Source organism: Myxocyprinus asiaticus, chromosome 28 (assembly GCF_019703515.2).
Source record: "Myxocyprinus asiaticus isolate MX2 ecotype Aquarium Trade chromosome 28, UBuf_Myxa_2, whole genome shotgun sequence".
Taxonomy (NCBI): domain Eukaryota; kingdom Metazoa; phylum Chordata; class Actinopteri; order Cypriniformes; family Catostomidae; genus Myxocyprinus; species Myxocyprinus asiaticus.
Genome location: NC_059371.1, coordinates 8,965,807 through 8,993,477, shown reverse-complemented (window position 1 = coordinate 8,993,477; position 27,671 = coordinate 8,965,807). Strand labels below are relative to the sequence as shown.

Genomic DNA, 27,671 nt, shown 5'->3' with positions numbered 1-27,671 from the left:
GTGCACTGCCCTGCGTCAAAATAGCCCACCCCATGTCTCTACGATGTTCTGAAGCTGAAATATATTTGAGGCCCCTAAGGGCCCCCAGGGACACTCAAGGACCTCACGGGGCCAACCAAGGGCCTCAGCACACTGACACTCATATCTCAGCTCCAGACAGAGATCTCAGTACACTTCCCCAAATCAAATGAGCCTCTCTCTATATGTCTCAATAATATTCTGGAGCTGAGATATTGCAGGGGGCTCCCAAGGGTGTCCTTGGGACAATTAAGGACCTCAGTACACTGTCCCATGACAAAAGAGTCCACCCTTAGGTCTCTACAATGTTCTCATGCTAAGATATCTCTGAGGCTTCAAGAGGCCCGCAAGCACACTCAAGGGCCTCACAGGGCCAATCAAGAGCCTCAGTACACTCTCCCAAATCAAACGAGCCCACCCAATGTCTCTAAGAAATTCTGGAGCCGAGATATGACAGGGGCCCCCTAGGGCCTCACAGCCAATAAAAAGATTAATACATGGCCCCATGTAGGGACCCCCAGGGGGACTCAAGGGCCAACCAAGGGCCTCATAATAAATTTCAATGTTTGAATGTTTTATGGACATTTTTGGTTTTTGTACAATAAACAATTTTTGTACTGTGTTGAGTTGCCACACCAATGTTAATTCTGGGTCCTGAGGCAAAACCGGTTGAAAAATCGCAGTAGTAAAGTGAGTGCAGATGTTATTTCTGACATCTTTGCCACAAATCTTTGCAATTACCAAAGGAGGCAAGTTAAATGCCTAAGATGCTCACAACTTCCACGTCAACACTGTGTCCTAACCAATAATTATCCAGCAAGAAGTAATTTTCTGTCCAAACTAAAAGCAAAATGTTTATGTTAAATATTCAGCTATGTTGAACCAATGAGATTAAGGTGGGCGGGGCTGGCCAGCGCAACACTACAAACATAGTAACCAAGTTACCAACAAAATGACAAAATGTGAAAACATTTCAAGTAACCATATAAACATTAGGATAGCAAAATGGCTTAACAACTTATAAAAGGGAAGAGAAAATGTTTTCATCGTTGACGTCAAATGCTGTTCATCCAATCAAACTCTATGATGCAAATTCATCTGTTAAATGGAAATATGGCTAATACTCATACAGTATTTGGCCCAGTGTTTGTTCCATGGAACTCCATGGAATTTATGCATTTACACAATCAATTGTCCTATTTAGCCTATACGGTTCATGGTAATATGAATACACTTTAAGACATGTTATAAAAACAGATTAAGAAATGTTTATTTTTTTTGTCCAATAAACAATTTTGGTAGAGTGTTGGGTCAAGCAAAACCAGTTGAGAACCACTACTCTAAATCAGTATCATGTGACCAAATACATTGTTGCCTAAAGTGCAAATGTGTTATAAATTCCATGTGGTGCATGTTTTATCGTTTTGTATGTTTCTGTAGGTGACTGCATGTGTTTTAGTGGGTGTTCATGGGTCACACCAAAGAGGTGTGTGTTGTGTGAAATGTATCTGTTCTGCCCCTGCCCTTCAACAAAAACAGGCAGAGAGAAAGAACTTGTCTTCCTGGATTCCTCTCTTATCCCATTTAACTTCTTCCAGGGGTGAGTGGGTACAAGTTAGGGCCTGGAAGTGTGTATGTGAAGACATTTCATAGTTCGTGTGAATGTTGGAGTCTTATTTGATGTGTAAACGAGTGTGCAGATAGAAAGATGGACCGCAGCCTGGGGATTTTTTACCCCAAAGCAGAAAAAAATAAAAAAATAAAATAAACCACATCCGTCCACACCCTTCTTTCTTAAAATCAGTTGTTGCTGCTTCTCAGATATCCTTCCAGAATGAGAAAAGATTTACAGTATGAAAACATACCTTACTCTTCAATGGAATCATTACTAGCATAATGTCTCTAACAACTGTGTTACTGACTCGAACTAGTTTCTTAAAAATCCACAAAAAAATACATTATCCACAAACAGACATTGTGCTCATGTGTGAGAAAAAAATTATTATGTAATTCATGTAATGAGACTGAGGATTCTCATTATATTCTCATTACTCAACATGATAACAGGAAATCCACATGCTGCTTCCGAGTTATGCTCATGTTGCCCAAAATTGACCCCATTATGCCGAATTACTGACAAGCACCTTCCCCCATCAGACATTTTTGCATCAATTAAAATGTGTTCACCTTTCCTTGAGGCACTACTGATAGCACATTGTACAAGCAATCTCTGAGACACGGGTTCTGTCCCATAGAAACCAGGAAGTAATCACGTTTACTCCAAGGTTCTGGTCCCATGCAGACAAGTAAGCGCGATTCGGAGGTTGCATTTTTGCTCTAAAATAACATTTTTACTTCATTGACGATTAGGTTTAAGGTTGGAGTTTGGGTTAGGGTGAAGTGTTAATAAAATATGCATTCCTGTTGACTGTATTACATCATTCACAACTAAAAATACAACTCGCAACCCTGTGGACATTTCACCTCAACAACACTTCCAGCTTAAATAAAATAAAGCTAAATAAAGTTTTGTACTTAAATGTCATAAAATTAATGCCACAATGCCAAAAATCTTATTGGTCTTCCAAATATGCAAAATATAATAATTCGAAATGTGAAATATGACCTGAAATTGTTCTTGACAAAATTCCAGTTTAATAGTGTTGAAACTTTAAAAAAAAAAAAAAAAAGGCTTTACATAATCAAAGTAAAGTAGTTAAGGTCAATCTTACCTTTTTCAGCACATTCTGAATGTCTTTTTGCCCCCACATACTGTAGAGAAGGACTCCAGCAGCTTTTCTGGCTGTCTCGAATGATCTACAAGGAAAAGAGAGATTTTAGATATCTAAAGCAGAGGATATATGCTACAGAATATATCAGATTATTTTAGCTTTGTCATAGGGTACAACAATCTCACAGAACCTGCCAAGAACCAAGTCACATTTCACCCCAAATTCAAAAGAAACAAATACATTTTCATTGTGACATTATCATTACCATAATGCAACAACAAAAAAAATCATCTTTTTATTTATAATTTAAATTGTTTATATAGGAGTATATGTAGTATTTGGAGTACTGCCTTTAATTTACGCTGATTTAAATTAGTATATACAGTACATTATATATATATATATATATATACAGGTGCATCTCAATAAATTAGAATGTCGTGGAAAAGTTCATTTATTTCAGTAATTCAACTCAAATTGTGAAACTCGTGTATTAAATAAATTCAATGCACACAGACTGAAGTAGTTTAAGTCTTTGGTTCTTTTAATTGTGATGATTTTGGCTCACATTTAACAAAAACCCACCAATTCACTATCTCAAAAAATTAGAATATGGTGACATGCCAATCAGCTAATCAGCTCAAAACACCTGCAAAGGTTTCCTGAGCCTTCAAAATGGTCTCTCAGTTTGGTTCACTAGGCTACACAATCATGGGGAAGACTGCTGATCTGACAGTTGTCCAGAAGACAATCATTGACACCCTTCACAAGGAGGGTAAGCCACAAACATTCATTGCCAAAGAAGCTGGCTGTTCACAGAGTGCTGTATCCAAGCATGTTAACAGAAAGTTGAGTGGAAGGAAAAAGTGTGGAAGAAAAAGATGCACAACCAACCGAGAGAACCGCAGCCTTATGAGAATTGTCAAGCAAAATCGATTCAAGAATTTGGGTGAACTTCACAAGGAATGGACTGAGGCTGGGGTCAAGGCATCAAGAGCCACCACACACAGACGTGTCAAGGAATTTGGCTACAGTTGTCGTATTCCTCTTGTTAAGCCACTCCTGAACCACAGACAACGTCAGAGGTGTCTTACCTGGGCTAAGGAGAAGAAGAACTGGACTGTTGCCCAGTGGTCCAAAGTCCTCTTTTCAGATGAGAGCAAGTTTTGTATTTCATTTGGAAACCATGGTCCTAGAGTCTGGAGTAAGGGTGGAGAAGCTCATAGCCCAAGTTGCTTGAAGTCGAGTGTTAAGTTTCCACAGTCTGTGATGATTTGGGGTGCAATGTCATCTGCTGGTGTTGGTCCATTGTGTTTTTTGAAAACCAAAGTCACTGCACTCGTTTACCAAGAAATTTTGGAGCACTTCATGCTTCCTTCTGCTGAAAGATGCTGATTTCATTTTCCAGCAGGATTTGGCACCTGCCCACACTGCCAAAAGCACCAAAAGTTGGTTAAAAGACCATGGTGTTGGTGTGCTTGACAGGCCAGCAAACTCACCAGAACTGAATCCCATAGAGAATCTATGGGGTATTGTCAAGAGGAAAATGAGAAACAAGAGACCAAAAAATGCAGATGAGCTGAAGGCCACTGTCAAAGAAACCTGGGCTTCCATACCACCTCAGCAGTGCCACAAATTGATCACCTCCATCCCACGCCGAATTGAGGCAGTAATTAAAGCAAAAGGAGCCCCTACCAAGTATTGAGTACATATACAGTAAATTAACATACTTTCCAGAAGGCCAACAATTCACTAAAAATGTTTTTTTTATTGGTCTTATGATGTATTCTAATTTTTTGAGATAGTGAATTGGTGGGTTTTTGTTAAATGTGAGCCAAAATCATCACAATTAAAAGAACCAAAGACTTAAACTACTTCAGTCTGTGTGCATTGAATTTATTTAATACACGAGTTTCACAATTTGAGTTGAATTACTGAAATAAATGAACTTTTCCACAACATTCTAATTTATTGAGATGCACCTGTATATATATATATTACACACACACACACACACACACACACATATAGGTATATCTATATATCTACACACACACACACACACACACACACTCAAAAGTTTTAAAACACTCATTCTTTATTATAATATTTTCCCCTTTTGGAATAATAGTAAAGTCATCAAAACTCTGGAATAACATAAATGGAACTATGGGAATTATGTTGCGACTAAACAAAATCCAAAATAAATCAAAACGGTTTTATATTTTAGCATCTTCAAAGTAGTCACCCTTTGTCTAGAATTTGCAGACATGTACTCTTGACATTTTCTCAACCAACTTCTTGAGGTATCACCCTGGGATGCTTTTTAAACAGTATTGAAGGAGTTCCCATCTATGTTGGGCACTTATTGGCTGCTTTTCTTTATTATTCGGTCCAATCATCAATTTCAAAAATGAGTTGTTTTTTTTTTAAATAAAATTTTAGTTTTATAATGAAATAAAAATCTCTCTCTCTCTCTCTCTCTATATGTTTCTCATGATCTTAAAATTCGTTTGACTTGAAGGCGTATGCTTAAATGTTTGAAATTAGTTTTGTAGACAAAAATATAATTGTGTCACCATTTTAATTTTAAACTAAAATTTAATTAAAATAAATAAATAAATAAATAAAACGTTTTTGAAATTGATGATTGGACCAATAATAAAGAAAAGCAGCCAATAAGTGCCCAACATAGATGGGAACTCCTTCAATACTGTTTAAAAATCATCCCAGGGTGATACCTCAAGAAGTTGGTTGAGAAAATGTCAAGAGTACATGTCTGCAAATTCTAGACAAAGGGTGACTACTTTGAAGATGCTAAAATATAACACAGTTTTGATTTATTTTGGATTTTGTTTAGTCACAACATAATTCCCATAGTTCCATTTATGTTATTCCATAGTTGTGATGACTTTACTATTATTCTAAAATGTGAAGAAAAAAAAAAATTATAATAAAGAATGAGTGTTTCAAAACTTTTGACCGGTAGTGTATGTGTATGTGTATATATATATACTGTATGTATATTCTATTACAGAAAATACATAGAATAACTTATAGCATGGGGGAAAATATCCTTAATTGTCATGAAAATAATGTTACAATGCAAAAAACAAAACAAAAATTCCTTTGTTTTTATGCAAAATACAATTTATGTTCATTTTCCTTTTTATATTAGGGTGAAATGTGACATGGACATGTTTTTCTTTTTTTTTTTCTTAGGTTCTTCACCCTAGCTGGCAGCAGTCCGTAAAGTAAAAAGAGAAGTAGAGCAGAGCAAATATTTTTAAAGAATTTAAGTGGTAATGCCATTTTTCACTTTCACACATGCAATTTCTTTAGGTATACTTACATATTTTCACTCAGATCGGTCAGAGAGTCGATAAGTTTTATGTTCAACACTTTCTTGGCACTCTCAGGCTCTGCCAGCAAGAGTGTGTGCATCACTCGGCATGCTGTGGCCATGGAGCTATCGTACTCAACCATGCTCGGGGTCACAGCTGTGAGAACAGAGGCGACATCGGGGAGAACTGCCTTGGCTGTGGTTGACAACAACATCAGAAATTTAGGGACTGACTCGATGCAACAATTTTCTAGTGCAGTACAGTGAGAATGATGATGACATCAAATATAAGACACTGTTAACTAAGTACTAGCACATCATAACTCAAAATATCAATGAAAATATATTCTTGACTATTAGATAACAGTATGTATTAGGTTTGCAAAAGGTATGGTGTCCAAGAGTCTGAGACCACCAGTAAAAATGCTTGTTTTTAGCATTCCTGCTTAAAGATCAGCATTGCTGGTCACCAGCATATGTTGTGCTCTGGGTGCTGGTCCCTCAGCATGGGATGCTGGTGTCCCCGCCAGGCTTTTATAGTTTAACCAACTTCACCAAAAGGATCGTGTTGGACAACCAGCTTCACTAGCTAGGTTTTTCTGGTGAAAAGCATGGCTGTGCTTGTCCACAAGATAGACCAGCACCAAACCAGCACTAGACAGCATAAACCAGCCTAGACCATCATGGGAATTGTATGCTGGTTAAGCTGTTCTTTTTGAAAAAAAAAAATATGTTTAAATTATGTTAAAATATAATTTAAAATATGTTTTATTATTATTTAATGAAATGTTCTTCATATAAATGCATATATACTGTATAAACATAACGTTTTGAGTGAAAATAATTTGAGAAATTCTTGGTATTTGGTATTGTCCCCCTTTGCTTTAATGACAGCAACATCTGAGCTGGCATGGACTCCACAAGTTTGTGCAAAACCTGATGTTATCCATTAGGAATGTCCCCCTCAATGTCTATGGTCGTTACGGCCATGATCATAGTCAGCTTACCTTACAGAAATACAGGGTTGTATGTGCCCAACCTGTGTATTTCTTGGGATATCTCTTCTGTTATTTAAAAAATTATTAAATTCTCATGTTTGATATTGCTGAAGGTCTTTTTAAATAATTCTGGTAACCCATAAGTAATGAGTCAAGTGTTATCATGTAAGTATGAAGGAATTATTAATGATCTGGACCATTATACTAAAGTGAGGGTCATGGTAACGCATTATTAATTAATGAGATCTTACTGTTTCCTTCCTTGGAAGTTAAAGGTTATCTGGACCATTATTCTAAAGTGAAAACACATTATAAACCATTAATAGTAACTGAGGTGTTACTTGTCAGTTAGTAATGAATACTCAAGTGTTTGTTCCTACATTTTATTCATTTAATCAAACAGATCAAACAAACATTCACAGACATTCCAAAAAAAAAAAAAATTCTGGCATTGAATTATGAATCATTGAATTATGAATCACTGAAATAACTGAACATAATTGCATAGGCTACAAACCTTTAGCAGGATAATGCTTTTAATTGCTGGTGCTCACAGTTACTACATGTTTTAACATATAGTACTTATCTCTTAACATAAAGTACAATAATAAAATTATGTGTCTAAAGGACAAGTGTGTTGATCTCCACAAGACTTCAACAGAAAACAGAGAGAAAACAGGCATGCAGCCCTAGACAGCCCACTCTGTAAATGCGTACAGTTTTTATCAAATTAATTTGACATGTTTCCTCATTTGCCTATGAACAGAATGTATGTTTACGTAATGTTTACCACGTGCAGGTGGATCGATGGGGGGGCGGAGCAAAATCACACTTGCTCTTCTTTCAGTTTCATCACGAGCGTTGAATATGGCGAACCCTGATTGGATTAGAAGCTCGATGGACGTGACAATCATTCTTTTTTTCATTGGATCCATTAAGTTACTAAGTAAAAAAATGCACTTCACATAAAATTAAACACTTCTTGTAAGATTAACCTACAGTATCTATTAATAAAAAAATTCATTTTAAAAATGTTTTGTAAAAAAATCTAAATGTTGTGTGTTCAAGTGTGTATTCATTAATTAATAATGCGTTACCATGACCCTCACTTTAAAATAATTAGCAATTCCTTCATGACTCATTACTTTGGGTTACCAAAATTATTTTAAAAAGACCTCCAGCAATATCAAACCTGCCAAAGTTAATAATTTGTAATGAACAGAGATATCCCAAGGAATACATGTTGGGCACATACATCTGTAAGCTGACTATGATACTCTACCAGACACTGTAGCCATGATTTAGAGAGCTGTTATGTTCATAAATTAATTCCCGCAAAGAACACACGTGTTTCTCTGAAGGTGCATTTCATGATCATGTTCACAATATAAACATAATCATTTACATTTTAGACACAGTTTATGTTTTGATTAGTAATTAATTAGTAGTTATTTTAAATTAGCCATAGTTAGTAGATAGTTCTCAATGAGGCAGATCAAATTCAGTAATTACTGATTACCTAACAGTGAACTACCTCAGTCATCAGTTCACTATTACTTACTGATTGGTTAATCATGTTTCCTTATTAGTTAATAGTAGTAACTAAAGTGTTAATGTAGTACTACTCATTAATCTTGTATTAATTCCTGCATAATTACCTATTAATGATGGACCATTATTCTAAAGTGTTACCCTAAATAATTGGGCACCTACAACCCCAAGGCCATTATTTCTTTATTCTTCAATATTGGGAAAGTTTCTCACAAAACATGGCAAGAAAATGTCTGGGTCCTATTTTACTCCAAAATAAAAAGAAGAAGAAAAAAGAAACTGTAAATTAAACTATATTTTGGGGCCATTAACAATATTTTCATGACAATTTCGAACATTTGAACCCCCAATTCCCTGACTGCAATGCAAAACAAGATGGCCATTATAACATTCTCGTTACCAAAATGTGAAAAAATAATATATTATTTAATGCTACACTATGGGACTTTGGGCTCTCTATTGACATCTGTGGTTGAAACCTAAAATTGCAACAACAAAAAAAACTTGCTGGGAAAACTGAGCTGATTTAAACATTGTTTGTGACTAAGATCATGAAACATATTGTCACTGACACATTTTTGTGCCAGAGCAACAGGCACTGAAAAAAAAAAAAAAAAATGCTGTCTTACCCATAGTATCCCACAAAAATGAGACCCGGGACATGTTCCCCACCAAGGACATGGCGGTCTTCTGTAAGTCAGAGTTTCCAGATTTCAGCAGAGGGGTAATGACAGACAGGCCATTTAGCTTCTGAACGATGGTCTGACTCATCTGAGTGGACACCTGCACAGAGGTCAAGAGTATTAACAAATGAATTAACTTGAACACAACTGATGGTAATCAGTTTCATTTCACACTAAAAGAAAAGTGTATATGGTTTCCAGGAGAATTTCTGGCAGTTGAGGATCATCTGGAAGAAACCCAAGAGAGGAAAAGAGGGTCAAGAATGAAGATCTGGACTGTGTTTCCCAAAAGTATTATATGGTAAATAAATCATAGAAACCATTGGCGCCAATGGTCTCTACGATCAACATAAGCTTGCGATGCTTTTGGGAAACCCAGTCCTGGTTGGGGGGGTGGGGGGGTTGCAAGGCCCTTTAGCACATTTGGCATCACTGGACCAATGTGGAGGAGAGCAATCACAAACATCACAGAGTGGGGCTTCACAATTAATCGAAATAAACTATCTATGGCCTGGTGGACTAGTGTGATTTTTAAATAAAAAAAGACTGCAATTTAATTGGTTTATAAATCCACAGTGCGGTTCGCAGAAACATGCATTATGAATGCAAAGTACTCCAGGTTAGCCTTATTTTCACATTCATTTATACAAGATACCAGATTAGGAATAAGGAATGTATGAATAACTAGGAACAATTCCATACTGAATCACAAAGGTCTTCCTTTATTTGTCCACCGAAAATGCAGGCTCAAAAAAGTCAAGGGTGTACAAAATACTAAAAAAAAATATACTTAAATAAACATAAGTAATTCGATTGGTTTGTTCAGCTACCTTTTCACTGTCTCCGACACTGGTATACAACTGTCGAATCTCACCCAACCCCCTCCCCAATGGCAGTTGATGAACTGTCAATTTGCTTGCCATGAATTGTATCCATTGCAGGGGAATCACGCTGAGCACCCAGTCTCTTGAGACATATAGAGAGATCAGAAAAACACAAGCCTCTAATTGCATTCAGAATCTGAATACACCTTTTTTGTTTGCGGGTCAATTTTGACCCAGTGGAATTTAAGCTTATAAATCATTCATAACCTGATGATTTTCAATTAAATTCAGATTGTAAGTCATTAAAATCAGATTGTAAGTCATTAATAACTTGTGTTCATACATTTAAAAAGATTGATATTTTTGGCATGTTAATTGACAAATAGAAAAGTTAATTTTTAATATTCCATTTTGTTTATTTTTAGAAATAATACTCAAAATTCTTTGAAATTTCAAAATATACATTAACTACAGCAAAACCAGGGTGATACATGTGAAGACATATTTTTATGAACATTTATGTGAAATTTTATTTTAATATATTGTAATATAAAATTTATATAAACATCTAATTTGATAATTACTAGTAATTTGAATGAATTTCCTATTCCACATACCTGCTCAATACAACTTAGTGGTTCAACTTACCAATATAAAAACAACTGTACAACTCAAGTATACAACATTAATACTTCTTTACTATGTTTTTAAACTAAATCTATTCTGTTTACTTGCATGAACTGCCGAATGTTAATGCATGAGTACGCTGTAAGCTGGTTCATCATCAGATGGCTGCAGAGTAAAATGTGGACAATTTCCTCTTTCATGCACTATTTAGACCTATTTAGACTTTTGCTCTAGTCACACCCCCTTTAGGCAGTAGTACCTTTGATTTAGTTTATTTGTTATGTTTGTTACATCTGTCATGTCTGTATTGTACAGGCGTGAGTGTGTGTGTGTATGTGTGTGTGCGTGCATGTTTGTAAACAAGATGCAGTCCCAGTGAGAATCAAAAAAGTGTGTGTGAGTGTATGGGAAATATGCTACATGTAAGCAGAGACTATTTAGCAGAGAAGGGCCACTTCTATTTAAATGAATGGGAGAAATTGGAACGCCCAACCAAGAAGCACCCAACGGTCAATGGATGTAGAAAGGAAGTCCCGCCTTACAGGTAAAATAGCCAATCACCTTTTAAATACAGACATCGCCTGTCAATCATCTCGAGAATGCACATGCACATTAGCTATACAAGCTAGGAAAATTGAGTTTTTTAGTGTCATTTGAGGTAAAGAAGCAAATTTATGATACCAGCTTTGTAAGATTTTACTGCTGATTTGAAATATGTTCTTTGATTGTAATCTTGACCAACCGTTTTTTTAGATTTTGGTGTTCCCCCATTGAGGTAGATCGGAGCTGCACTGGCATGACATGAAATAGCCTCCCGAGAGCATTCCAAAGATGAGAATTTGGTTTCCATACTAAAAACTATGTGGTATTTAAAAATGATAATTTACCTCTCCCAGGTTTAAAATGACCGAATGTAGTAGGAGGGTTAAATCTTTGAACATAGTTACTGTAGTAATCTTGTTGGTTTTGTGAGGTTTTTTTCTTAAGTTTGCTACCAAAAAAATCAATAAAATAAAATAAATTCACCCTCGTCGCTGCAGCTCCCCTGGAAGCACCCACTCTCATCTCTGCAGTTGACATGTAGGTGCCCACCCATCCCTGTCCCAAGGTCCTTCTTCCTGCCCGGTGGTCATGGCTTTGGAGGCCCCTCTGTTTTTGCTATCCGCTATGTCCGCAGCCAACACAACTGCCCCTGTAGTCGCCACCGACCCGTCCCCATCTTCTACAGCCGCCGACCACCCAACCCTTTCCCCAGCTGCCGCCGTCACCAAGCCAGCCATCTCTCCTCCCAGCAGTTAGTCCAGTTCTTACTCCGGCAGCCATTGACCCAGGTTGGGGTGCCATGTCTGCCCCACCTAGGTTGACTATCCAGGGGTCTCCAGGTCAGCTGTCTCCTAGGTGCCCCACTACCGAACAGGGGCTGCTTGACCTCATCCAAGCTCTGGAGCCACCCGACCCTCTTCCTACTTCGGTGCCACTCTGCCTCATACCTGCTCTGGAGCCACCAGTCTCTCTTTCCGCTCAGGTGCCACCTGACCTCATCCCTACACCGAAAATACTTCCCTTGGGTTTCTCGCTCACGCTCTGGAACCGCCGGACCCTGCTCTCACCCCGAAACCATCTGACCTTTTTTTTTTTGGCCCCCTCATGGGATGTTTATTTTCCTATAGCATTCTGATCATTTAATTTAAGATAATAAACCGTTGCTTTCTTTAAAAGGGTGTAAAGACACCACAAAAACTTGTAAATGAACAGCGACCAATCAAGCAAAAGCATAGAAATAAACTATATTAGACTGTAACAAACTGATTGCCTGTTCCACAGAGATCAGACATAATTGTAAAACGTTAACTGCACTGAAGTTGATGCAATGAATTAGTTTTTATTATCATAACACCGTGCTTTCCCTTGGTGCTTGACCTTTTCCGTGATCTCAGAAGCAGTCTCTGGACGCTGCGTACAGTGGAACATGTTACTCGATTGGATTTGGACCGACAGAATTTAGGCATGTGAATAAAGATTTTTGCCACAGACTTTCTTTTTTTTGCATGCAATAATCATTTAATTTCATAATCGAAGGTACAAATACATTTTTGGAAGATCAAATAATTTATTACAAATCTTCTTGTCTCAAAAATCTAAGGGGACACGTGCCCCTTCAGCCTGAATGGGCATGACGCCAGGAACAGCATGCCACTTGACCACAAGATGTGGCCAGATTAAGCATGGACAGGTCACCTGGGTGAGGGTGTATGATGTTGCAAGAGCCAAAACACCAGAGGATCCCTAGAACACCACTGACCAATTTTTTAAGAGCATCAAGAGATGTTTGTATTCAAGTTCAATCAAGTGTATATTACAAGCCTTGTTGTGTGTGTGCATACCAGGTTCTTTGAAGCAGTAAGGTTTTGTAGAGCTCCACAGCATGCAACCAGGGTGGCTTCGTTGTGACTGAAGCTCAGCAGAGACAGGTATAACTGCAGAGACTTTGTGTGGTACAGCCAACTCACTCCTTCAGGCTCCGTCTCCTTTATTTCTGGTAAGCTAAATCTCTGATGTGAATGTATTAAAGACATCTTTGAAACATTTAATCAACCTAAACTGCTATCCAAACTAATGTGAGGTTAACGACAAGCTCGTACCTTTTGTGTTTTGGTGCTCTTGGGGCTAAAGATGCTCTTTTTGCTTGTATTCTCATGTGGTGCCTCATCAGCGATAGAATACTGTTTGAAGTGTTCAGGGGCCTCCCTCTCCAAATGATAGCTCAAGTTATGGAGTATACAGACACAGTTTTCCACTGTCTGCTCACAGAGTCGCAGAAACAAAGATAACAGTAAGAGACTGAAGTTACATCACTGCTTAATTATAGCCTGTTGCACTACATATTTCCAGATATTCTACTAGAAGACATAAAAAATTTCTAATAATTTTAAAATGGGCAATGTAACATATGGACACTTTATTTAGATCTACAGTATGTGCTTGCAAATTCATAAAAATAAATAAATAGGAATAAAAAGGACAGCATGGTAACCTTGCCATCGTGCTGGCCCCTTTCCACCTCAGACTGAACATGTGTCATTAGTGAGTCAATCAGTCCTGTGCAGTTACGCATAGATATCCTCTGCTCCTCCTCAGCACAGCTGAGGTTTCTGTGAGTGCAACCATACGTAAGCATTAATACAGTTTAATGCAGCCCCTTTTCCAACTGACCCTTCACTGAGCCCCAACTTAAAAGTGAGTAAAGGATGGGAGAATCTTTATTTTTGGGTGAACTATCTTTTCAATTGTGTAAATGGCAGATGCTTGCCACACTGCCTTCCAGCCCACATAAGAATAATATCCATTCAATTTCATCACTTTATGAACACATTTTTATTCATGGAAATCTCTAATTTATGGGATGATCTGTAAAACTTGTCAGACATAGCAACAGTAACCAATGGAGGGTCAAATATTCCCAGAAATCAATAATATGATGATATGAAAGCCAGTCTGTTGTATCAGAGTGCACTGTCACACCCGCTCTGTCAACATGTCATGATCTGTTTCTAATAACAAACAGAACTGGTATAAAATGCCGTATTTAATAGCATACCACATAAATTAATTATAGGAAATCACACAAACTAAACCAACTGCAAGTGAGTATTTCTGAGCTGTTTATACTGCGTGAGATTATTGGGTCTAGAAGATGACAAAAGATGATACATTTGAGTCATATTTCAATAGTCTCACAAACTAGTTAACCTGACTTTTGATTATCGCCACTGCCAGGGCATTTCTAGGCATAGGTGAACTAGGTGGTTGCCTAGGGCACCATCAGGTTGGGGGGAGCCAACCTGTAAGCTGCCCCCCAGACTGACGAGGTCACCAATGATGATGACTATCCAGCTGACCTGGAGACCCCTGGATAGTCAAACAATCTTTGTAGGAGTTACTTGTATACAACTTGTAAAAAAATAAAATCATACAGTATGCCGGCAATCAGTTTGCCGGCCAAAAATGTAAGCCATTTTTCAGTGAAAATCTTGAGCACTATGAGAGAAGCTCATTCACAGTGGCTGCATGTTCATGCAAGAACTTCCATTGTTTAGTGCTAAAAACAATGCAAGTTCTCATGTGAACACATTATTTCTCACCAAAACCTATCGTATGCCTTCAGAAGACTTGGAAAATGACGCATGAGTAGCATAGACTACTATTATGATACTCAGTTTTGGGTCCTAATTTAAGCTTTAAAGTGACTCACTGTCAACTGCTTTCAACATTCATTACAATTCACAAACATTTTGTGTTCCACAGAAGAAAGTAAGTTATACGGTTTGGAACAACATGAGTATATAATGGCAGATTCTTTTTTTGGGGGGGGGGGGATAACTATTCCTTTAATGGCCTGAACAACTCTTACCGTAAACAGCCGGTGGTGTTGTAGAAGACCACGGGGTCAATGTGTTTGCTGGTGTTGTTGTCAGTCCAACAGGTGTATGGAACCACAATGTTTTCTGTAAGCAGGGGCAGGGCACATCTGACGAGCACTGGCTTCAGAGTGTCCGCCGAGGACAGATTCCACAACAGACCTGTAGTACAGTCCACACATTAAAGGGATCAAATTGTATACTCAGTATGGCATTCTAAATATATTATATAATATAAAGGTGAACAGTGTCTGTTCTGTGCAGAAATTGGAATGGCAAAACAGAATTGCAAAAATAATTGTTTCCAAATTGATTTCCCAAAAACCCGACTGCCCCTTCTTGCCCGCTCTTGTCTGCCATTGTTTGGTCCAACTTGTCAATCCTGCACTGAACAGCTTATTACAGGTAGTCCTGCCCTAAACTCACACCATTGGTTGAGCCAGTTGTCGGACTGCTTAAACAAACAGAGCAATGTTTTAGAAGTGCCACTGAGCCACAGTGTTTGCACTTTTCGATGAAATCAACCTATGAATAGCTAATTTATATTTATCTCTGCATATTAAGCTGGAAGAAAGCAATTTACAATCAAAAAAGCTTTACAATTAAAAAAGTGAATGCTCGAATCTCTGCCTGCCTGGCAGACATCTCGGCCTGGATGAAGGAACACCACCTGCAACTTAACCCAGCCAAGACCGAACTCCTTGTCTTTCCAGCCAACCCTGCTGTTGAACACAACATCACCGTGCAGCTGGGTGGAACTACAGTAACGCCTTCCAAAACGGTCAGAAATCTAGGGGTAACCATCAATAACAAACTAAATTTCACAGACCACATCTCAAAGACTGCAGAATCATGTAGATTTACATTCTACAATATCAGGAAGATAAGACCCTTCCTCTCTGAACATGCCACACAACTGCTTGTCCAGTCACTTGTTATAACTAGACTGAACTACTGTAACGCTCTCATTGCAGGCCTCCCTGCATGTGCAATTAGACCCCTGCAAATGATCCAGAATGCAGCAGCACGTCTGGTCTTTAATCAACCAAAGAGAGCACATGTTACACAACTCCTCATCTCTCTCCACTGGCTGCCGGTGGATGCACGTATCAAATTCAAGGCTCTGATGCTGGCATACAGAACAGTCACTGCGTCTGCTCCAGCATACCTAAAATAATTTATGCAGAGCTACGCGCCCACTAGAAGTCTGCGGTCGGCTAAGGAATGTTGCCTTGTTGTACCAACACAAAGAGCCACCAAAACACTTTCCCGGACTTTCAGCTTCATCGTACCACATTGGTGGAATGACCTTCCCAACTCCATCCGTGAAGCTGACTCACTTTCTGTCTTCAGAAAACGGCTAAAAACACATCTTTTCCATGAGCACTTAACCAGTCACAAAAAAAAAAAACACATTCTTGTTGCACTTTAATCTGTTTTGAATACTATTCTGATGCTAGTGAAACTTTGTAATATGGCACTTTTTGTACCACTGTCTCCTTAAGATGATTTGCTTATGTATTCCTCTTTTGTAAGTCGCTTTGGATAAAAGCATCTGCCAAACGAATAAATGTAAATGTAAATGTAAAAACGTTACACACTTCAGGTTTAAATCGTTAAAGCACAGGTAGGTGAGAGTTCCAGGTCTTACCAGTGAGTTGTATCTGGGTTTCTGTGACGTTGGTGTTTCTGATTAAGGTCAGAATGGGTTCTAGTCCTCCACAACTTTCCACTTGAAGCTTGTTATTGGAATCCTTGAAAACAAGGTTGCGCAGTGCAGCAGATGCTATCTCTTGCAGCTGTGAATTGTCAACTTTCAGCAACTGAATAAGAGCAGGAATCCCTCCTAACACTCGAACCTTCCAGTAATACCAAACACAATACAGCATATAATGTATAAACAGTCATATGAACTTATGGACAGAATATAACACCATTCATAGCATTTAGACAGCACACAGACATACAGACAGACAGACAGACAAACAGACAAACAGATAGATATGCTGTTCTCTAACCTCCTGCTTGGCTTTGTCTTCAGTGAAGGTGTGGCGTTGTATGAAGGAAGCTCCACAAAGCTGATAGCTCACGTCCGAGTGACTCAGATATTCCACAGCGTCCTGCAGAGTGATGCTAGGCATAGATCCTGTAGTGCCATTCATACTGATTGGAGAAATGTTTAGAAAATGTTTTGAAAAAGAAACAGACACACAATTAGTTAAAAAAATGCTGAAAAGACTATCATGACAAAAAAATAAATACATAAAAGGAACACTATGAAGGGGACATTCTGTAGTGTGCAACACAGCAACTAGTTACAGACGTCACATATAAAAGAGCAAAAGAACAGCATTATTACTGTCAGTGAATAAAATAAAATGATAAATGACCACAAATTAATTTTAGTTTTAGATATGCAGACTAATATACTTTCATTAGGCATGAAAAGATATTGCTTACACTATAGATGGCCCTTAAACATATTTCATTTATTTGAGTTATCACATTACATTTGGCAGCCCAAAAAAACTAAAACCAAAACTAAGAATGCAGAAAACACTGCATAAAAACAACTACAAACTATAAACGAAATAAAAAGTAATGAAAACGGAACAAAGCTGAAAATAAAAAATAAAAAATGTGTAAAAAATTAAAAAATGGAAGTAAAAACTAAATTAAGAAAGAAAAAATAAAATTAATATCCCTGCAACAAAATTAATGTTATTCCCCCCCCCCAAAAAAAATAAATAAAAAAAATTAAAAAATTATTTATTGAAAATAAATAAATACTTTTAAAAAATTATTGTGAAAAATAAAGAGTTTCAGGTTGTTGTTTTTTACAGAGAGGCATTTCCTGCACACTCACCACAATGGCTCTGATTTTCTCCTGTTCATGGTGACTTTCGTCATCCTCTGTGACTCGCCAAATGGAGGCTTGAAATTTCCTACTAGTGACTGGCTGGTGCTGCGCAAATCATCACTGTTTCTGGCCTTCATGCCATTGGATGCAGACTTTGCATTCGAGCTCTGGGTCTGTCTTCTCATGGTGTTGCGCACTGATATGCTGCGAACAGTCTGTGGGGGGTGGGGGGGCAGAAAGAATAAAGTGCTAATGACAAGAGAAATCACTGGGGGTTTTAAAGGAGTATTCTAGGATTAAAGCGTTCTTTCCATTTAAATTTGTAAAATACATTTGCGTATATACATTTTGTGGTGTTAATGTAACATTGATAAAACGGGGCAGGGGATTTTCATTTCCCAGTATAGAATTGTTTTAGAATTGTTCAAAATAGTTTTTCCAATGTTTGAGCTGCAGTTGTATCTCGGTTTCTAACTGCAAAGCATACAAAATATAACAACGACAGTAAAGAAGGCTGTAAATCAGGGCAATAGATACTGTGCACATGAAGCCTTCAAAATTCTTTGGATATATGGTGCCAAATATACAGCTATATGGAGCAGTAATTAAGAAAATAGTGCAAGGAAACAAAGCTTTTTTTATGGTAAATGCATCAAGTATTGTCACATTTTAAAAGGACACAAACACTTATCGCAAAGACTGACTTACTGATGCACAAAAACAATCCTCATATCAAATTGAACTGAGGGTTGCACAATGACAGAAACCCCAAACTACTGCAGAGAAGCGTGTCTTAACAGCAGCTACAGAATAGTGCGTAAAAATATCAAGCGTAATTTCTCTCTGTGAGACAATGAACCCTTTTTGCAGCATGTGATGATGCGTTTCCGCCTTATTTAGCTATGTAAATCTAGCCACATTTTTAATATTACTATTTTTTTATTTTATATTTAGTGTAATAAAATGTGTTATTTTACTCTTGCATTGATAAGAAAATAAAATAATAAAACAAAACGTAGTCAGCACTGACACAATACAGCTGTTAAGTTATCTTTCTCTCTTCTAAATGTCGTTATCCACTGCTCTCTGCTTTTCTTTTCTTTTTTTTTCATGTAAGTCGTGGAAACATAATGGTGGATTTTTTTTCTTCTGCTGTAGAAGCAAATGCGAATGCAAAAATATAATATCTGCAATGATCTCCCATTCAACGCTGTAGAAGTTTACACTTCTGTATCCGTGTTCCAAACCCAGAATTGTGAAAAGGGGCCATACTGTAACACAATAATTCCAGGACATGAAACAGGACGTAAACTAGGTGAAACTATGCCTTTAATTCAGAAACTCAGTTACACTTTATAATTACTTAATAACTTTAACAAACATTTATTGATTACCATAAATAATTTCAACATCTCTCATTATGTAAAAACAAACAAAACTGAACCTGTAATATTCCTTTTAGTATTAGTGTAGTATTATTAATGTTGGTTAATAATACTAATAAAAGTATTACAAAGTGTTACAAAGAAAAGCTCACTTTTCAATATTAGGGGTCACTGTGTTGCCAAAAAGTTTTGCGGTAAGTTCTCTGGTTGCAAGAAAACCCTTAAAGGGATAGTTCACCCAAATGCCATCCCAGATGTGTCTGACTTTCTTTCTTCAGCAGAACACAAATGAAGATTTTTAGAAGAATGTTTCTAATTCTAAATTATTCTAATGCAAGTCCATAATTATGATACCTCAAAAAGCACATAAATGCATCATAAAAGTAATCCATAAGACTCCAGTGGATTAATCCATATCTTCAGAAGTAATATGATAGGTGTGGGTGAGAAAAAGGCCAATATTTAAAGGTGCTGTAAGCGATTATAGCATTCTGAAGCTTTCACATGACTGAGCCGTTGAATTGTCCACGGGCCCTTATTCCAAAACCCCACCCTCCAAAGATAATTTTGATACCAAAACCGATCAAAAGAGCAGCATTGTTTGTTTCTATAGCTGTCAAATTCAACAGTGGCACAATAGCGCCCTCAACTGACAGACATTATGAATCATAGCCTCATGATCCGCTTCAAATACTACACTATGAGAACGAGGAAAATGACTGACAGGTGAAAAGCGTCAATGTCCGTGTTCTGCAGACACATTTTTGTTTACAGTTTACAAAGTCTACAGCTGTCACAGAGACCGGTGAGATACCTCAGGACACTTATTTTATTAATATCTTTAAGGAGGAACAAATCGCTTACAACACATTTAAGTCCATTTTTGCAAGAATTTCTTCTCCCTGCCCAGTAGGGGGCGATATGCATGAAGAATGTCAATCACATAAAACACTAGAAGGAGAAGGTGAAAGTTAAAGTGGAGATTGACTGAGCAGGGAGGAGAATGTATAGTAAACATTGACTTAAATATTGATCTGTTTCTCAGCCACACATCATATCGCTTCAGAAGACATTGATTTAACCACTGGAGTCTTGTGGATTACTTTTATGCTGACTTATGTGATTTTTGGAGTGTCAAAATTTTGGTACCAATTCACTTGCATTGTATAGACCTACAGAGCTGAAATATTCTTCAAAAAATCTTTATTTGTGTTCTGCTAAAGAAAGAAAGTCAAACACATCTGGGATGGCATGAGGGTGAGTAAATTATGAGAGAATTTTCATTTTTGGCTGAACTATCACTTTAAATTAGGTAAACTCTTAGTGACAATCCACTTACAGTTATAACAAAGGGTTTTCTTAACATACATTTTTTTTTTCATGAATATTAGAAAAGCCACTAAACAGCCTTCTAGCTTGTACGTCTACAAACAAACCAAGATTCACAAGACAAATCTTAAAGGTGCACTTTTTGCCCATGTCATCTTGGACTTACAGTGTCACCTAGTGGTGTGGATGAAGCATCATTCAAAATCAATAGTTTTCAGTTACAGATACCATTGTAGAAATTCACTATTCACAATCAGCCATAATTAATTTAACCCAAGAGTGAAAGTGTCCAGTAACAAGGCTGTTACTGAGATTTAGCGAGTAGTATTCAGCTGGTCAAGTGATTTTAAAATGGCAGCCCCCATGAGGGCACCCCTCCCCCATGTAGAATAAAACAGCTTTTATAAGGTTACTGATTTGACTGGAGGCTTCATCTCATGTGAGCGGTCATGATTTTATACATATGTTTCAAAATGACAATTTATTTCTTTAGGAATAAAACTTTTTAAATGGGGAAAAAAGTACTGAGTGCACCTTTAAGGGTTTGTGGCCATAAGGCTACTCAAGCTATTATTGTGCATGAACCATTTCTTTAGCAACACAGAATAAATGATTTACAGTACATCGTTTATATAACTATGCACACAATGCATTATTTCCAAGGCATACTGTGAAAGGTGTTTTTCTGGCAACTGGCCATTAATACCTCTCAGTTAATGAGAAATATGGCAATGCCTTGAAATGCTCCTTCACTGTTAAATCATTAACATAAGTATTAAGCATCAAACGTATGAACAGTTGCTTTACAGTACCAATGCAAATGATAAGGGCCATGTTACACTGGAACTGTGAAGTAGTTTGTGGCAAAAATGAACAACAGAGCTACTGAAGTCCTCCCATATTACCTCTACACAAAACATGAGTTGAGCATGAGTTACTTTACAATAATGACAATGACCTTGTATGCATGCAAATAAATAATTTTCAGATAAAGGTCGATATACTGGTTGAACAATTTATAGAGAATAATCTAAAACCTGCATGCTGTTTTTCCACTATTCTTTTCTGGGAATACCAGAGACTGCCTGTATAAAAGCACCCAGAATTACTTTAATTCTGACATGCACAGATATTAATGAATATTACACAACAGTGGATTTTCAAAATAAGGTGTTTACATTAAAACTAATTCCAATTCATACAGGCATTAGGCCAGCTGTCTTATTTATATTTTAGACATCAGAATATTTTCTTAAAAGGGTTGTGTCAATTGGATAATGCATTTACCTGATGCATATTTCACTAAATGTAAGATTTAGAATGTAAAAGTACATGTAAATATCAATATATATAGCATATGACAAAATTCTGATTAATATAGGAATATTCTTGTGCATGAAAATGCTTTCACTAATATTATATCAATGTTTAACGACACATTAATCATGAATGTACTGCCTATGAAAGCCATTGCACAATAAAACATGAACTAACACTTTTTATTAACTAACACTATTAACCCTGATACTTTAATAACCCAATCTTAGCATTTTTTGACCCTGGGGCCTTTTAAATGTTTTATTCTCAGGATTAGGATTAAGGATGAAATCACCAGTTTTTTTATATGTACACTACCGGTCAAAAGTTTTGAAACACTCATTCTTTATTAATTTTTTTTTTCACATTTAGAATAATAGTAAAGTCATCAAAACTATGGAATAACATAAATGGAACTATGGGAATTATGTTGTGACTAAACAAAATCCAAAATAAATCAAAACTGTGTTATATATTAGCATCTTCAAAGTAGTCACCCTTTGCCTATCAATTTCAAAAACATATTTTTTTTTAAATTAAATTTTAGTTTTATAATGAAATAAATTAATATGGTGGCACAATTTATATTTTTGTCTACAAAACTCATTTCAAACATTTAAGCATACGCCTTCAGATCAAAAGATTAACATCATGAGAAACATTTCAGTCAAGTGTTTCAAAACTTTTGACCGGTAGTGTATACATTTTTTTTCCTCAGCAGCTGAAAGGCAAACCTAATCCTGGATAAGGACTCTTTTTTTCTAGGATAACATTAATACATATACCCCCTTTTTATGCTTTGTGTACAAATAAATGCAGGATGTCTGTACAGTTGCCGTACATGTGTAGACATCGTAATCTGTTAAACCAGACACCATTCCCATCGCTCTTTTCTGAGAATAACAATAAGCATATCTGAACAGTTAAACTATGAAATGTCATAAAATCATAATAAATAGCCCAGCTTCAGACTTTATCAAGTGTCTTACATCACACATGCAATATCACTATATATTTGCATTTCCATAATAATAACAGACACTGATAGCTGGGTTCAAACTACACGTCGCTCTTTAGAACTTGCCGTTCAGTATTGAACAATTTTGAGTTATAACATAAAATACAGCCCTTGAACAATAATAGAACAAATGCCAAGCACAGTGTGAGTATTATCTGAGCAAATTCTTATAAGCTGTAATGTTTCTGCATAAACAACATACTCTTGCTGTATCGTAGAGACACGGCGCGAGCTCCATTAACAAAGTAGTTTAAAAAATGACATCCATACTGCCGCCCCAAATCACAATACAGGATCATTCATACAGTTTGCAAGAGAGTGTGTATGTGTAACAATACTGTAATTGTGAGCATTACTTCTCTACTGAAAATATAAAGGCATTGCTAATAAGGTGAATCTCACATAAACCTGTCCGGGTCCAAAAGAGAAAAATTTGAAATAATATTTTTCACAAAGAAAATTAAGCACAATAGTTTGTCTTATTTATTTATTGCATTGTAACATTATTTTGAACCAATATGTCCATTTAGCACACCTTTCTCCTTTAACTTTTAAATTTGATTATTATTCTCATTATTTTAAATGGTGAGTTTCATTAGATTCAGTAGTTATATAGTAATGAGACTTTTATAAAACATTTTATGGCAGTATGACAGATGTTACCATGATGTATAAATACATACTAAACATTTGAAATAAGACTTCTTTTTTTTTCTGCATTATTGTGACTGAGATTTTTTCGTGTTAATACAAATTTAGGAAGAAATGTTCTTAATTGTCATTAAAATAATGTCACAATGCAAAATATGTAATGGTACAAAATTATACTTTATGCAAAATATATATATTTATTTATTTATTTTTTGATTCTGGGGAGAAATGTTAAACTCAATAATGATAAAAATAATTATAATAACAAATTGTTTACACACGCACATCTCCGCTTGCAACCCCAAAAAATAATGCAAACAAAATCTAAAATGATAATTTGCATTTTAGTAATCTTAATGAATTAACAATCTGCAACATCGGAATACAGATTTTCTTCTAAACGTCCTTTAGCAAAACAAAGTCATGCACACTGCTTCAAATTCATCAATAACTGCCCAAGCAACAATGCTACTTCATTATTTATTCTCATGTTTTGTTCATATGTCTGTCTACACAGAAATACATCTCTTCAGTCTAATTCTAATACTATAAGAATGGCATTCCCCCTTAGTTTGAAAATAAATAAATAAATAAATAAAACTGAAAAGGCACATTTAATTGCATCTTTATAAACATTTATTCTTTAATAAATCACATAATACTTATATGTGTGATCAATTTAATAATTAGTCAATCTTTATTTGTTCTTTGATGAATATAAACAAATATTTCAGACAAATTTTAGGTTAGATACCTCTGTGCGTGTACCTGACGTGACAGTGAAACTCTACATAGGCCACAAACATAAATTATTGTTGTCAAGAAGCATACGTATAAATCATATTGAGTGCAGTCTTTACCATTCTGTTCTGGTTTGTGCTCATGTTGAAGCTGCCCCATTTGAAAAGGGTGTCGTTCAGTTTTGTCGGTGAGAACTGGAATTTAGGCTCACTGTATTCTGTCACTGACGCCGGACCTGCAGAAGGTGCAAACAATTTGACAATTTACAAATTACACAGATTGTGTTTCATGCACTCGTTTGGTCAGGTAGCCTAGACAATCTAATTATATATATATATATATATATATATATATATATACCTGACTATGTTATTACATCAAAAAAGTCATAATAATAGGGCAGGTCAGGAAGAAATAGCTACTTAAGATAACAGCTGCAGACTTTCACTTTTTACAGTGCAAGATGACATGAGCATGACTCATATGCAGACTTCAAACTTACATAAGCAAAACTTTAGGTAATTAACACTTTATGTAATTTACCAGTGACCTCTTGACCAAACCACACCACTCCAGTAAGTGTGCTCTTATTATTTTTATATGTCCAATACACAAAGTTAAAAAAGAATACAATTTATAAAAAAAATAATAATAATAATTTAGTCGAAATTTGACTTTTGTATATTACAGCGACTATGGAGTAGGCCCAATATATTTTGAGACAGCTTTCTTCATTTTAATTTTTTTTTTCAAAATACATTAATAACATTCAAAAAACCTCTTTAAATATCATTAATAACATTTAGAAACATTATTACATCAATGTCCAGCAGTCTGACATGCAATCCATTACTCTAATTCTTTTATAATTATTATACATTCAGTTTTTATGACCTCAAATTAATTGAGAGACCATGTGGAGTATTTGTGCTGTTAAAAATTAATTTCTAACATTGCAGGACTATAACAACAAAAAAGTTCAAAGGTGATTAAAATGGTCAAAATGTTAAAATAAATGCATCGAAAATAGACTTTCCTTTATACTTTCATATACATTTAAACAAAAATTAAAAAATCCTGATTTTACATATGTTTACGTTCATGTTCTTTGTCAACTCAACTGTCTACATTAAAATAAACCTTGATTCACATATTTTTATATTCAAATTCATATTTGAGTGCAAATGATTATACTTTTTATTTACATATTCATAATTTTTTTAAAGAGTTTCTAAAAATTCAATAAAATACAGTCTGATATTGAGTTGAAACACAACATAAAAAAATAATAATAATTATATATATTTAAAAAAAAATATATATATATATATATATACTGAGACTGAATTTTGAGCATCAAAGGCCCGTGCATTATTTTGGACATGGACACATGCAGATATTCAGCTGGCATGCAGCATTTTGGGATAAAAATAAATAAATAATAATTTATAAAATAATAAATGCTGCCAAGGTAGGCAGTAATTAAGACACACCCAAGTGTTTGGAAGACTGTCAGAAAAGTAGATTTCTATAGGTGGTATTAATTAAAAATGAATGCAGCTTTGCCTCAAAGACTTGCTGCAGCTTGCTGTCAAATTGTTTCAAGATACACATACACACACACACACACACACACACACACACACACACACACACACACACACAAAAACACGTTAACCTAAAATATTTGCTTCATTTACATCTAAAATAACTGGTTTAATTCAAGTCAAAACATAATCTACCATCACTAAATTAACCTGTATACATTGTTACACCGACAAAACTACTTTGGACCAGGTAGAAATAACTGCTCAAGATAAAAAATAGCAGGTTTTCCCATTTTTACTGCCAGACAAACATGCAGCAGTTCTGTTTCCTCTCTGCATTTAAATGTCAGTCCTGTGGATCTTCACTTTACTCCTCGTTTAATGTATGCACTTATGCTACTATTATCTGATAAGCACTTCAGGCTATTCATTTAGCATCATTTACCAATTTACGTTTTTTCTTATATTATGCATGTCTACATATAAACAGAATTCTTACTTGCTGGCGACGTAATGGAGTCATTCTTAACTATCTTGCTTCTCCTAATGGATTTGACCTGCTCCAGGACGCGCTGCTGCCCAGTGCGCTGTTTTCTGTCGGACGGCAGCACCAGAGACGTGTCCTCCGTCGAGCTGGGCGCCATGGCCGAGCGAAGCGGGTCAGCCGTCATTGCTGCTCTCTCTCAATGGTTCAGCTCGCTGCTATCCGCCAAGATCCGTCGAGAAATGAATGCAGATATACTACTGCTGTAGAGAACCACACCTAGACCACGCCCACTGGAGGTGTTGCTCTGCGGACCAATTACACTGTCATATTCACTTTTTAAACATGTCAATTACCTGGCGTTTCATAGCAACCGTGTTTGAAAGCAGAACTGTTGTTCATTGCAAAAGACGCAAAATAAATAAATAAATAAATAAATAAGATTAAGGCAGAGATGGCACTGATAATTGGGTACGTCTTTAATCTCTGTGGGAAAATGTGGTGCATTAGCTAACTGTCAACTGCTATTCAAAACTATATGCAAATGACAACATTATTGATTGGTTCTTACTAGTGTTGGGTGTACAGTCAGATAAGTTCTTATTTTGTCTTGTGGAATATTTGTGAAAATCTGTTATGCCAAATAGCTTCCTCAGGGCAGTACAAAACGCTCTGACAAGCTCTGCAGATCTCCCCATAGGAATCAGAATCAGAATCAGAATCAGAATCAGAATGAGCTTTATTGTCAAGTATGCTTACACATACAAGGAATTTGTCTTGGTGACAGAAGCTTCCAGTGCACAAACAATACAGCACCAAGACAGAGATAATAATAATAATAATAATAATAATAATAAAAAATAGAATAAAAATAAAAGTGAATAGAATATGGAAATACACAACAGGACTATATATATATATATATATATACACACACCAGTGCAGAATGCACGTGATGACCTCCAGCCCTCTGTGAAAGAGCACAGTATTGTCGTATTTGGCGGTTCTGACGGTGATAATGATGCCATGTCCCTCGCAGCATTGGACATGGGAGAATGGTCCATGGAGGATGTTACAGCCCATCCCACCAGCGAGGGTGAGGAGCATGCACAGGCCACTGACAGAGCGCATCTCGATCATCTAGG

The 27,671-nt window shown here is 36.3% G+C and overlaps 1 protein-coding gene across 1 annotated transcript in view; it reads right to left on the bottom strand.

Moving 5' to 3' along the window:
- The window catches only part of LOC127419280 (plakophilin-1), a 32,860-nt gene extending 6,052 nt beyond the window's left edge, over positions 1-26,808 (bottom strand). The window contains exons 1-12 of the mRNA XM_051660563.1: positions 26,542-26,808; positions 24,615-24,730; positions 18,061-18,269; positions 17,213-17,357; positions 16,846-17,053; positions 15,188-15,356; positions 13,811-13,928; positions 13,419-13,577; positions 13,161-13,328; positions 9,272-9,425; positions 6,103-6,289; positions 2,751-2,835 (exon numbers count right to left, since the gene is read on the bottom strand). Coding sequence (XP_051516523.1) covers positions 2,751-2,835; positions 6,103-6,289; positions 9,272-9,425; positions 13,161-13,328; positions 13,419-13,577; positions 13,811-13,928; positions 15,188-15,356; positions 16,846-17,053; positions 17,213-17,357; positions 18,061-18,269; positions 24,615-24,730; positions 26,542-26,713 — 1,890 coding nt within the window. The 5' untranslated portion in view covers positions 26,714-26,808. The remainder of the gene's footprint in view (positions 1-2,750; positions 2,836-6,102; positions 6,290-9,271; positions 9,426-13,160; positions 13,329-13,418; positions 13,578-13,810; positions 13,929-15,187; positions 15,357-16,845; positions 17,054-17,212; positions 17,358-18,060; positions 18,270-24,614; positions 24,731-26,541) is intronic.
- Between the last annotated feature and the right edge of the window lie 863 nt (positions 26,809-27,671).